This window comes from Sus scrofa, chromosome 8, assembly GCF_000003025.6.
Source record: "Sus scrofa isolate TJ Tabasco breed Duroc chromosome 8, Sscrofa11.1, whole genome shotgun sequence".
Lineage (NCBI taxonomy): Eukaryota > Metazoa > Chordata > Mammalia > Artiodactyla > Suidae > Sus > Sus scrofa.
In genome coordinates this window covers 30,608,229-30,621,384 of record NC_010450.4, presented here as the reverse complement: position 1 = coordinate 30,621,384, position 13,156 = coordinate 30,608,229, and the positions used below count along the sequence as shown (strand labels likewise).

Sequence of the window (13,156 nt, the reverse complement as noted above, 5' to 3'; positions counted from 1 at the left end):
TGTAGGATATTCGGAAATTCTTTGGGGTTGTACCAAGTGGAAAGAAACTTGTAAGTGAAACAGTAAAGAAGAATGAGAAATCAAAGTCTGCTGAAGAAACTTTAAAAACAAAGAAAGGAATAAAGGAAATCAAGGTCAGTTTTCCAGATACAGTATTGAATTGTATGAAATAAACTCACTTCCAAAATTGGATATATTGGGAGTCTTGAGTAAATAAAGGATACCAGTTCATTTAGCAGAGGAAAAATAATAAAAAAGTATTACTTATTTATAGTTAATATAGCCTTTTGCATTCATAGCTTTGTGTTTTCCTTAAGTTGACATAGAACCCTTTTTATTTATTTATTTATTTATTTTTGTCTTTTCATCTTTTTTTTTTTTTAGGGCCGAACCTGCAACATATGGAGGTTCCCAGGCTAGAGGTCTAATCGAAGCTGTAGACGCCAGCCTATGCCAAAGCTACAGCAACGCCAGATCCGAGCTGCATGTGCGACCTACACCGCAGCTTACGGCAATGCCCGGTCTGTAACCCACTGAGTGAGGCCAGGGATCAAACCCACAACCTCATGGTTCCTAGTCCGGATTTGTTTTCACTGCGTCACGACGGGAACTCCAGAACCCTTTTTAGTTGTTAAAACTTTGTGTTTTGAGACCCAAGTTTGCTCATGAAGACATGAGCTTCAGGTGAATGGTATCAGAATTTTGATGGAGGAAAGCTTTATTTCTCTTGTCCTCTGTGGGCTTCAGAGGAGGTAAGATACAGTGTCACTGTGGAAAACCAGCAATGGCTGCAGTAGTGTATCTGAATTAATATTGTTCCACTTTGTGTAAAACATAAGAATTTTGCAACTCTACAAGTCTATTTACCATTATCCCATCCTTTATGCCCTGATTGGGCTGTATATTATATCTACACATGTTAATACCCCACATTTAGTGTAATTATTGTTTTAAACTGACATTATTTTAAAGAAATTAAGAGAGAAAAATTGGTCTTTTGTATTTAACCATGTATTTGCCATTTCTGGTGCTTTTCATTTCTCATTGAAGTTCTAATATTTTCATTAAACTTGAAGAATTTTCTTTATCATTTCTTTTAAGTTGGCAATAAATCCTGTTTTTGTTTATCTAAAAATGTCATTATTTGGCTTACATTCTTTTTTTTTTGTCTTTTGAGGGCCCCACCCATGGCATATGGAAATTCCCAGGCTAGGGGTCTTATTGGAGCTGCAGCAATTGGCCTATGCCATGGCCATAGCAGCACTAGATCCGAGACACATCTGTGACCTACACCACAGCTCATGGCAAGGCCAAATCCTTAGCCCACGGAGCAAGGCCAGGGATTGAACCCTCATCCTCATGGGTACTAGTTGGGTTCGTTAACTGTGGAGCCATGATGGGAACGCCTATTTTGCTTATATTCTTGAAGGATATTTTTGCTTGATATAGAGTTTTTGATTAACATTTTTTATATTTCAGCACTTTTAAAGACATTTCACTGTTTTTTTGGCCTCCATTTTTCTGGTGAGATGTTAGCAGGTATTTATATTGCTTCTCTTGTAGGTTATGTATTATTTTTCTCATGCTGCTTTAAAAGATTTTGTCTTTGGGTTTTAGCTTTGCCTGTGGTGTACCTGGGTGTGCTTTTCTTGTGCTTATACTGTTTAGGGTTTCCTAGTTTCTTGGTCTCAATTAAGTACTTTTTTTTTTTTTTTTTTTTTTTTGCTTTTTAGGGCCACGCCCACGGCATATAGGAGTTCCCAGGCTAGGGATGGAATCAGAGCTGTAGCAGCTGGTTTAAGCCACATCCACAGCAATGCCAGATATGAGCTACATCTGCAACCTACATGGTAATGCTGGATCCTTCAACCCACTGAGAGACCAGGGATCGAACCTGAGTCCTCATGGATACTAGTTGGGTTTGCTTCCACTGAGCCACAATGGCAGCTTCTCAATTCAGTGCTTTTTTCTTTTTTTTTTTTTTTTTTTGATCATTTTTTTTTTAGAGCCACACCTTCAGCATATGGAAGTTCCCCGGCTAGGGGTTGAATTGGAGCTGTAGCTGCCAGCCTACACCACAGCTGCAGCAACACCAGTTCCTTAACCCACTGAGTTAATCAGAGATCGAACCCACATCCTCATGGATACTAGTTGGATTTGCTACTGTTGAGCCACGACAGGAACTCCTTAAGTGCTTTTTATCTTGAGTGTATGGTTCATGTACTAGTCAACTTGGGCTACCATAAAGTACCATAGCCTGACTGACTTAAACAATAGAAATGTATTTTCTTACAGTTCTGGAATCTGGAAGTGTATGATTAAGGTTCCAGCCAATTCAGTTTCTATTGAGTGTTCTTTCCAGCTCGTAGATGACTGCTTTCTTGCTGAGTCTTCACATAGCCTTTCCTTGGTGTGAGCACATGGGGAGAGAGAGAGGTTGAGAGAATGAGTGTGTGCATATGAGTTTGAACAAGTGAACTCTCTGGTATCACATCTTATAAGGATGCCACCTTGTGAGATCAGAGCTCCACTCTGTGACTTCATTTAATGTTAATTACCTCCTTAGAGACTCCATTTCCAAATAGAGCCATACCGGCGGTTAGGGATTCAACATAGGAATTTTGGGGGAATACAAGCATTCATTTCATATCATTCTTCCAGTGCCCCCCAAATTCACCTCCTTTTTGTGTGCAAAATACACTCATTTCATTCTAAAGCCCCCTAAAGTCTTAACTCGTTGCATCATCAGTTCTGAAGTCCAGAGGCTCATCTAAATCAGATATGGGTGAGACCTGAGGTATGATGCATCCTGAGGCAAAATTCTTGTCCAGCTGTGAACCTGTGAAACCAGACCGAGTATGTGCTTCCAAAATATAATGGTAAGACAGGCATAGAATACACATTCCCATTTCAAAAGGAAGAAATCAGAAGGAAGAAAGGGGTGACAGGTACCAAGCAAATCCAAAACCAGCCGGGCAAATTCTGTTTGATCGTGTTTAATGAAATATCTATTGTTTTGTTTCTAACTCTGTCCTCTAGTCTGGTGGTTTATTTGAATTGTAATGGTTAATTCATCTCGTTTTTTCTAATCTAGTTCATCGTGCTTATGTTTTTGAAGCTTTATTTTAATGGATAGAAGCCATAATTGATTATAGTCATTTTTTTACTTTCTTGATTCTTTTTGGGAAAATTTGAATGTGCTAGAAATGTTATGTCTGGCTACAAAATATTAGTAGCATCTTACGACTATGTTAGAAATGTGACACATAACTAAAATAGAACTATGAATACTTTTTGCCTTGGTTTTATTTAGTTTTGCACCAGGCATTGAGTAGTAGTAGGCCCATAACTTAGCACTTTTATTTCTGTCTCTGTCTATCGTTTTCAGGAAACACTTGCCTTGTAATATCTGACATCCTTTTACTCTTTGTTATATATAGGTGAGTGTTGAAAGTGGAGCTGAGTAATACAGCTTTTTGTACAGTTCTTTCTTTCCTATCTGATGCAACTGTTACCTGGTTTATCCCCCTCCCCAGTTTTCTTGAGAAGTAATTGACATATGTCACTATATAAGTTTGAAGTGTGTTTACATATTTTATGAAATGATTATCACAGTGGGTTTAATTAGTATCCATTACCTCCTATAGATACAGTAAAAAGCAAAGGAGGAAAAAGCTTTTCTGTGTGATAAGAACTCTTTAGGATCTACTCTCTTAACTTTCCTATAGCAACTACAGTCATATTGTAGATTACATCCCTAGCACTTATTTATCTTCTAACTGGGAGTTTGTACCTTTTGACCACCTTCCTCCAGTTCCTCTTCCCTCTACTCCCTGCCTCTGGTAACCACAGATCTCTTTTTCTATGTGTTTATTGCTGTTGTTTTTTAATTCCGCATACAAGTGGAATTGTATAATTTATTTGTCTGATTTTTTTCACATAGTAATATGCCTTCAGGGTCCATTCACATCTATGTTTTTACAAATGGTAGGATAGTCTCATTTTTTATAGCTGAATAATATCCATACATGCGTGTGTTTGTGTGTGTGTGTAAACAACTTTATCCATTCATCCATCGATGGATACTTCGTTTGTTTTCATGTATTGGCTATTGTAAATGATAACTGCTATGGACATGTGGGTGCAGATGTTTTTTCAGGTTAGTGTTTTGGTTTCCTATGGGTATATTCTCAAAAGTGGAATTTCTGGGTCACATGGTAGTTCTGTTTTTAACTTTTTTAGGAATCTCCATACTTTTTTCCAAGTGACTGTACTAATTTACAATCCCACAAAATAGCGCACAAGTGTTCCCTTTTCTTCACATCTGTACCAGCATTTGTTATCTCTCATCTTTTTGATGATGGGTATGGTCTGTTCTGTAGCCTAATTAGGGCATTATTAATATTTGGGGCTGGGTAATTATTATTATTATTATTATTTTTTGGTCTTTTTGTCTTTTTAGTGCCGCACTTGTGGCATATGGAGGTTCCCAGGCTAGGGGTCCAGTTGGAGCTGTAGCTGCTGGCCTGTGCCACAGCCACAGCAACTCGAGAACTGAGTCACATCTGCAACATGCACCACAGCTCACGGCAACACTGGATCTTTAAGCGACTGAGCAAGGCCAGGGATTGAACCCGTGTCCTTATAGATGCTAGTCTGGTTTGCTAACCACTGAGCCACAATGGGAACTCTGGGGCTGGGTAATTCTTAATTGTGGAAGACTGTCCTGTGCTTTGGAGAATATTTCTTAGCATCCCTTGTCTACGTATTACATTGCTAGTAATACCCCCACCCCAGTTAGGACAAAGAAAAATGTTTTCTGGGGTTAGCATTTCTCTAGTTGTGAACTATTTTTATTTATTTATTTATTGTCTTTTTGCCTTTTGTTGGGCCACTCCCATGGCATATGGAGGTTCCCAGGCTAGGGGTCTAATCAGAGTTGTAGCCACCAACCTATGCCAGAGCCACAGCAATGTGGGATCTGAGCCTCGTCTGTGACCTACACCACAGCTCACAGCAATGCCAGATCCTTAACCCACTGAGCAAGGCCAGGAATCAAACCCGCAACCTCATGGTTCCTAGTCGGATTCGTTAACCACTGCGCCACGACGGGAACTCCTAGTTGTGAACTATTGAGCCCAAATCTAATGGGGAAAAAACAGCTAAGTTATATGGACTTCTTTGTGTTCTCATTATACTGTGATGTTTATAGGTAAATAGTTCTTGTAAGGACGATGACTTCCAACAGAAGCAACCAAGCAAGAAAAAGAGAATCATCTATGATTCAGGTAATATTTCTTTTGAGGAGCTTTAAAGTTAAAGAATTATTTTCTATCTATTAGAACAGTGTTTTCTTAAGTACTAATAGCCTACTGTTCATAAGCCTTGCCAATAACATAAACAGTTAATTAACACCTGTTTTACATGTTATATGTATTATATACTGTATTCTTACAATAAAGCTAGAGAAAAGAAAAAGTTATTAAGATAATCTAAAGGAATATACATTTACTGTACTTAACTGATACTGCAAGTTTATGTTGTCTGTTTGAGATGAATTACCTCTCAGTACCTATATTAATTTTGTCTGATAAGATACAAAACACTGTAGAGTTATATATTACTAATACTAGATATCAAAAATGAAAAGATAATGTGAAAAAGAAATTCGTATTTATTTACAAGTATAATGATTCATGTATCGATAATGAAGCAGCAATATGATTGTTTTATGTAGCCTAGTGTGATTCATGATAGCCTAGCCTATACACTAATGATTGAATCTGTTGTAAAGTTTTTTCTACATAGAGTATTATAGTCATATTCATAATACAGTATTAGATTGTTACATTTTAAAAAAACCATTTACCTGTGATGATAGGCTGATACGTAGTGTCTCTAGTTAGAGAGGCATACTGTATGGTAATATAATTCTTTGAAAGCAAAGTTGTAAAACAGAACTCTACCACATTAATTTCATATTAAATATCACCTATATCTATATAAGGGTAGACTAGTATTTACATATATTTTATGCATTTGTAACATACCTTATTTTTTTTTAATATTTCTAGGTTATGTGGTTTTTCTGAGTTTTTTCTTTCTTTCCTTTTTTTGATCCTGTTTATGGCATGCAGAAGCTCCAGGGCCAGGAATCAAATCCCTGCGCCACAGGTTGTAACCAGAGCCACAACAGTGACAACACTGTATCCTTGACCCACAGAGTCACAAGGGAATTCCTACGAGTTTTTTCAAATTGTTGCAGATGTCCAAAAATTTTCCAATATATTTATGTAATACTATAACATAAAAAATGTTCAAAGCTTGGCGTTCCCGTGGTGGCACAGTGGAAACGAATCCCACTAGGAACTTGAGGTGGTAGGTTCGATCACTGGCCTTGCTCAGTGGGTTAAGGATCCGGTGTTGCCGTGGGCTGTGGTGTAGGTCACAGAGGCAGCTTGGATCTGGCGTTGCTGTGGCTCTGGCGAAGGCCATCGGCTACAGCTCCGATTGGACCCCCTACCCTGGGAACCTCCATATGCTGAGGGTGCAGCTCTAAAAATAGAAAAAAAAAAAAAAAAAAAGAATAAAAAATGTTCAAAGGTTAACCGTACTTTTGAGCTGGGGAACTTTATTTTTATTCCTGCTTTTTATGCTTTGTTAAAATAATGGTAGAACTCAGAAAGTTTTAGGTTTTGCCTTTTTTGGAGAAGACCTATCTAATATGAATTCTTAAAAATATAACCTAAGGGAACTTTTATAGATTATCAGAATTTTGAGTAATAGCAAAGGTTTTGACTTAATTTTAAAAGTACTGGAGTGTTTATTGTGAGTCTTTTACTGCTGTATGTTGTAAGGAATTTGAAATATGGACATATTCCCATTCCCCAGGAGTTTCCATCTTTTGCAGAACTAGAAACTTAATTGTTTAATATGTTTTGGAACAGTATAAGACAGGATTCACAAATGCATGGTGAGAGAAAGAGGAAGGGTGCTCAAGTTTGTGAAACTTCTATTTTGTACTAGGCATATACTGGGTAGTTACACTTTGACTTGATTTATATGTAGTGCTCTGAGTGATTAGATTGTGGTAGACTGAATAATGGCCCCCAAAGGTGTCCACAGCCTAGTTACTAGAACCTGTGAATATGTTAGGTCACATGGCAAAGGAAAGTAAAATTTTAGGTGACATTAAGGTTGATAATCAGATATCTGAAGTCACAAGGAAGAGGGAGGTGGAAGAAGAGATTTAGAGCAAGATTGACTATAGAATTAGATCAGAGAACCAGAGAGATGGCAGCATGAGAAAGACTCTTCCTGTTGCAGGCTTTGAGGATGGAGAGAGAGGGGTCATGAGCTAAGGATTGCTGGCAATATTTAGAAACTGAAAAAGGCAGGGAAGTGGATTCTTCTCTAGAGTGTCCAGAAAGGATCACAGCCATCCTGATGCCTGTTTTTAGCCTAGTGAGACCCAAATTGGCTTTCTAACCTCCAGAACTGTGAGATTTGTATTTTTTAAGCCACTAAGTTTATGGTGATTAGTTAGAGCGGCAATAGGGAAGAAATACAAAGGCTTAACTAGGTAACCTATGAAAATTTATAGAAGAGATTTGTCTTGAAAAGGGTCTTGAGGAATTGGTTAACAATAACCACTTTAAAAACATACTATTTCTTTTCAGAGTTTTGTTTATTTTCTTCTCATTTTCAGATTCAGAATCAGAGGAGACAGTGCAGGTGAAAAACACCAGAAAGCGACCAGAAAAATTGCCACTGTCTTCTAAACCTGCTAAAATTCGACACCAGGATCCTGTTACATACATTTCAGAAACAGGTAAGGGTATTGAATTTGTTTGTTGTTTTAAAGAGAGGTAGTGTGTTATGTTCTTGGGTTTCTCATTGGTATCTAAATGTACCTGCTTTACTTTGAACTGAATTTCTCTTGCCTTTTTTGCTTTTTTGAATTTATTAACCAGCATAGGCTGTAATTATCTTTGATTTTTTTTGTAGGTTAAGGGTCAAATACAGGGGAATTGGCTCTTGGAAATTTTTTTTTTTTTTTTTAGTGCCATACGGGTGGCATATGGAGATTCCCAGGCTAGGGGTCCAATTGGAACTACAGCCGCCGGCCTACACCACAGCCACAGCAACATCAGATCTGAGCTGTGTCGCAACCTACATCACAGCTCACGGCAACGCCAGATCCTTAACCCACTGGGCGAGGCCAGGGATCGAACCTGCAACTCATGGTTCCTAGTTGGATTTGTTTCCTCTGTACTATGATGGGAACTCTGGCTCTTGGAATTTTTTTAAAGTGCTCTTGGAGTTCCTGTTGTGGTTCAGCGGTTTAAGAACCCGACAAAGTGTCCGTGAGGATATGGGTTCAATCCCTGGCCTCGCTCAGTGCGTTTAGGATCCATTGTTGCTGCAAGCTGCAGTGTAGGTTGAAGATTCGGTTTGGATCTGGTGTTGCTGTGGCTTGGCATAGGATGGCAACTGTGGCTCTAATTCCACTCTAGCCTGGGAACCTCTATATGCTGCGGGTTCGGCCCTAAAAAGAAAAAATTGAAATAAAGTGTTCTATATTGAATCATATGTTAAAGCTCTATCTTGAATTATGTATTAAAATGTTATTGGGTTGCTTTAAAACTTTTTAATGTCTTGGGTGCTAAAAGTCATAATGATATAAGTATGTAATGATTATTCTTATTTGTAGTGTATAATGTAGCACAGATGTGACCTGAATTATTTATATTCTCTGGTGATACTAATGATTTTAGCATTGGCTTTAAAAAAAAATTGTTTTTGTACTTATATTAATTTGATTTGTTTTGAGTGCTCAGAAAGCAGAAGGTGTTTAGAAATGTACACTAATCTTAAAATTTTATAGTATGCATCGTTTCATAGATTGTTTTCTTTTATGGTGAGGATCCCTGAATTATGTTGTCATCTTGGGGAAAAGAAACTTAGGTTCACTGTGAAGTCGTTTTGAGTTTAGCTTTGTAAATTCCTAGAGGAGAACCTCTTCAAATTTACAGAGCCTATTGAATCAGTGCCTATATAGAAATGCTTGAAGGGGTCACAAGAGGATCTGATACCTCACTGGTTTATTCATCTTGAGGAAAACCTCTGACATCATTATTTTTAGAACTCTGCTACTTGTCTTGCTAGTGAAGTGAACCCACCTGGTTTGAAGAGACAGGGTAAAAATGCCATAATTATTTTGGCACAGCATGTTACAGCTTACCTTCAACAGCATTTATTGTCTTTCCTGTCCTAGGTACTAGGTGCTAGGGAGACAAAGATGACTAAAGATGCGTAAATACTGTAGGAATTGCCTGAGGCTACGGTATGCAATAGTCAGGGAGAGGACTTGATGGGGAGGCCAAGATCCGAACTGACTCTTGAAGGATGAGCAGGTGATGGAGGGATAGAACATGTCAGATTAATAGGATGGGATTATTTAAGACATAGCATCTAGGGCAAAGCTAGATGTGTTTGCAGGACACCAAAGAGATTGCTTGCCCACATGATGAGGAGTAACGCCAGGTAGGTGAAACCAGCTTAGGAAAGACCTTGAAAGCTAGGCAGAGGAATTTAGTTTAACATAGTGGGGAAAAGGGAATCGTTAAAGTGAACAGTTTTATAGGAGGAGGAAAATAGTAGTTAAGAGTGATTGCAAGGGGACCCATCTGGTGTTTAGAATATTGTGTCTGGAGTTCCCGTCGTGGCGCAGTGGTTAACGAATCCGACTAGGAACCATGAGGTTGCGGGTTCGGTCCCTGCGCTAGCTCAGTGGGTTAACGATCCGGCGTTGCCGTGAGCTGTGGTGTAGGTCGCAGACGTGGCTTGGATCCCATGTTTCTGTGGCTGTGGTGTAGGCTGGCAGCTACAGCTCCGATTCGACCCCTAGCCTGGGAACCTCTATATGCTGCGGGAGCGGCCCAAGAAATAGCAAAAAGACAAAAAAAAAAAAAAAAAAAAAAAGTGATTGCTAGATGGCTAGTATTTAGGGTGGGAAGGAGAAGAGAAAAATCATAATTAGGGAGGTTGAGGCATTTATAGTAATGTAGGAGTGAAGTAATAAGAATCTTAAAAAGTTAGCAGTATAAGGGGCTGATCTATAAACATTTTGAGAGTTGAGTTAAAGATTAGGTTTTGGATTACCCGTGGCCTTCATTCAGCCATGCTATCTATGTGGTCTACTATTAGAATAATGGATAGTCTTAGCATGCTTATGTTTAAAACTTTTTTTCAATAACTGCTTTATTGAGATATAAATCACATACCATAGAATTCACCTTTAATGTTTTAATGCTACTGGAACTTGCTTGCATATATTATCTGTTACTTGAGAGTGTGAAAGTACTCATGGTAGATAACTGGTCAGTAAATAGGGAATGAAACAGAAAACGTCCATGTGTTGGAGAAGGAACCTGAGATTGGAAGGTCAGAAACCCTGCCTGGAGGGTACATCCTTGGTTCCCAACTAATAGCTGGGTGCCTGGGCTAAAAGGTCATTGAGTCTGTTTTTCTTGCTATAAAAGCAGAAACACTAATTGAATAGGCTAGTTGGGAAACTTAGTGGAATGATGTATGAAAGGACCAGATCCAGTGCCCGAAACATATAAATAATAGGCAATCATAAGGAAAACAAAAACGAAGGAAGCTTGCAGATAAGCTTTGTAGGATCTCTGAAACATTTACATATTTGATAAAGTTGTTCAGACAGATGATTTGAGACAAAATATGTGACATGAGCGTATTTTCTGTAAAATTTCTTGTAAGCTGAATTATTTCTTCATTATGGCATGTGGCATATTGACTCTTGAACCTTTCTGTTTTGTTGCTAAATACCTGCTCAGGCATGTTGTGCAAATATCACTCTTCCATTTAAAGATCTGGCCACCTTTGTCAAGGTTTGAATATGTGGGAGGGATACTAGAAACAGTATGGTGATAGGTTTATTATGTAACTGAAGGTGGTGTGATCAAGCTCTCTGGTGACACCCTGAAAACATCAGTTAGTGTGCAGACAGCTGTGACCTTCAACTGTGGATCAAGGCTATCGTTATCTTGTGATTTTTAGATACACAGAAGGGTCAAACAATTTAAGCTCTGATCATAGATTTTCTTTAACATGGGACTGTTTATTTCAGACTGGGTTTTTAGAGTGTTATTTTCTGAAGAGATAACCAGCATTTTATTTGAAAATTTTATGAATGTTAGGCAGTGTTTATTCTGCCAAGGATATGTACATGTGAAAGTGAATGTTGTCCTCTTGTAGCAAAAAATATTGGGGTACAGTATACCTCTCTAATAGGATGTTCAGTGTTACATTCTGTTTTTTCTTGGAATTGAGATATAGGAAAGAAGCTGCTGTCTTCTTCTTTAATCTTTTCTTACGTTTGAATGGGAGGAAGATAAGCCCCTTTCCTTCCCTACATAAAAAAACAGTGGGATTATTAGAAAGAAGTCTGCAATAAAATTAGCGTAATAAAATCAGAAATATGAGTTTCAAAAAAACTGCAGCTTCTTAAAATTAATAAACTAATTGGAAATTCTTGATAATTAAAAAGAATTAATAGTTCTTTTTTTTAAGATAGAACTACAATTTTTCAATGTTGTTATAAATACACATTCACCTTCTAAATGTTTATGTTACTGATATAAGGTTAAATAAAATATTTTTGGTAATAATTGTTTACAAATAAAAATTCTGATCTAAAAATTGTGGGTCTTTTTTTGAGATTGGAACTTCTTATGGAAAAGATTATATGACATGATTCAGTTTTAAAAACATTGGCACAACATTATAACTCAACTATACTTTAAAAACAAGAACAATAGCAACAACAAAAAACCCTGTTGATTCCCCCCAAAATTTTGCTTTACTATTCCATATTTTATCTTTTATAAACCAACTTTTTTTTTTCTTTTTTTGTTTAGCAGTATAGTGTGTAGTGTTTAAGAACATGCGCTCTTGAGTTAAATCTCTTGCCTGGGTTAAACCTTCATTTACCTTCGTGTCTTAGTTTTCTTGTTCATAAAATGGGGATATTACTAATGCCTACATCAGTGGTCTTTGTGTTGATCAAATGAGATAATGCTTGAAAGGCAGTTAAAATAGGGTCTCTGGCACATAGTAAATACTCTGTAAGTGTTATTTATTCTTCTATTTTGATGTTATTGTATAGGTACAGCTGCCTTTAAAGACTATGCTAAAGACATTTTGCTTTTGCTTAAATACTTAGGGCTTTTTTTGATTATATAACTATGCTTTAGAAATTTAGAAATTGTATTTGGCCAACTTACGTTATAGATACTCTCAGTATGGGAATTACTACCCGTGACTACTGAGCATTTGAAATGTGATTAACTTGGATTGAGAGTGTTGTATGTATGAAGTACAGATTTCAAAGACTTAGTTCAGAAAAAAGATAAATTATCTTATTAATGATTTTTAACATTGTTACATGTTGAAATAATAATTTGAGTATGCTGGGATAAATGCAGTGTAGTGTTTAAATTAATTTCGTCTGTTTCTTTTTACTTTTTTAAAATATGTCTTGCATTTTATTCCAATTGCACAGTGCTTTATGAACAATGAGAAACATATTTAGGAAATAATCTTAATTTAGAAAATAACCTACTTCAGATGCTTTTGTTTGTATATTGTACAATTCTTTAGGCTATATTATGAGATAGATCTTTAGACTCACCATTTAGCTCCATGACACATTTTTTTTATCATTCTATTTGATTAAATATATCTTCTATTTCTTATTGATTTTTCAAGTACTTTAACTACATTAGTTTCCCAAATTACAGTAAAAGGAAAAAAATTGCTTATAAATATCTTCATAGCTAACCATTGACTGTAGTAAAACATTCTTGTAGGTTGGTAAAAACCCAAATACTTGGTGTACTGGGTAAATATATTTACTTTTAGCTGTTTAATGAAGTGAGAGACCTTGAGTTTTGTTTGGCAAAGATGACCTTTTACTATGCAGTTTCATCAGGAGCTGCTGGTGTTTGGTTGAAAATGTGGGGGTTTTCCCTTTGAGAATTGTTTGTGACTGGTAATTTTAATTGAGCACGTAATTCCAGAGGCAGGTAGTGCTCTTGAAGTTATAATTATTTTGGGGGCATTAAATGGG

The 13,156-nt window shown here is 37.0% G+C and overlaps 1 protein-coding gene across 3 annotated transcripts in view; it reads left to right on the top strand.

Annotated features, from left to right (window-relative positions):
- Positions 1–13,156, top strand: part of RFC1 (replication factor C subunit 1) — an 83,564-nt gene that overhangs the window by 14,548 nt on the left and 55,860 nt on the right. For 2 of the 3 annotated variants that reach the window (XM_005666588.3, XM_005666589.3), the window contains exons 2-4: positions 6–134; positions 5,213–5,288; positions 7,709–7,831. In XM_005666588.3, coding sequence (XP_005666645.1) covers positions 6–134; positions 5,213–5,288; positions 7,709–7,831 — 328 coding nt within the window. Of the gene's footprint in view, positions 1–3; positions 135–1,479; positions 1,540–5,212; positions 5,289–7,708; positions 7,832–13,156 lie in introns of those variants that run through there. The other variant, XM_021101113.1, reaches the window with a different exon arrangement.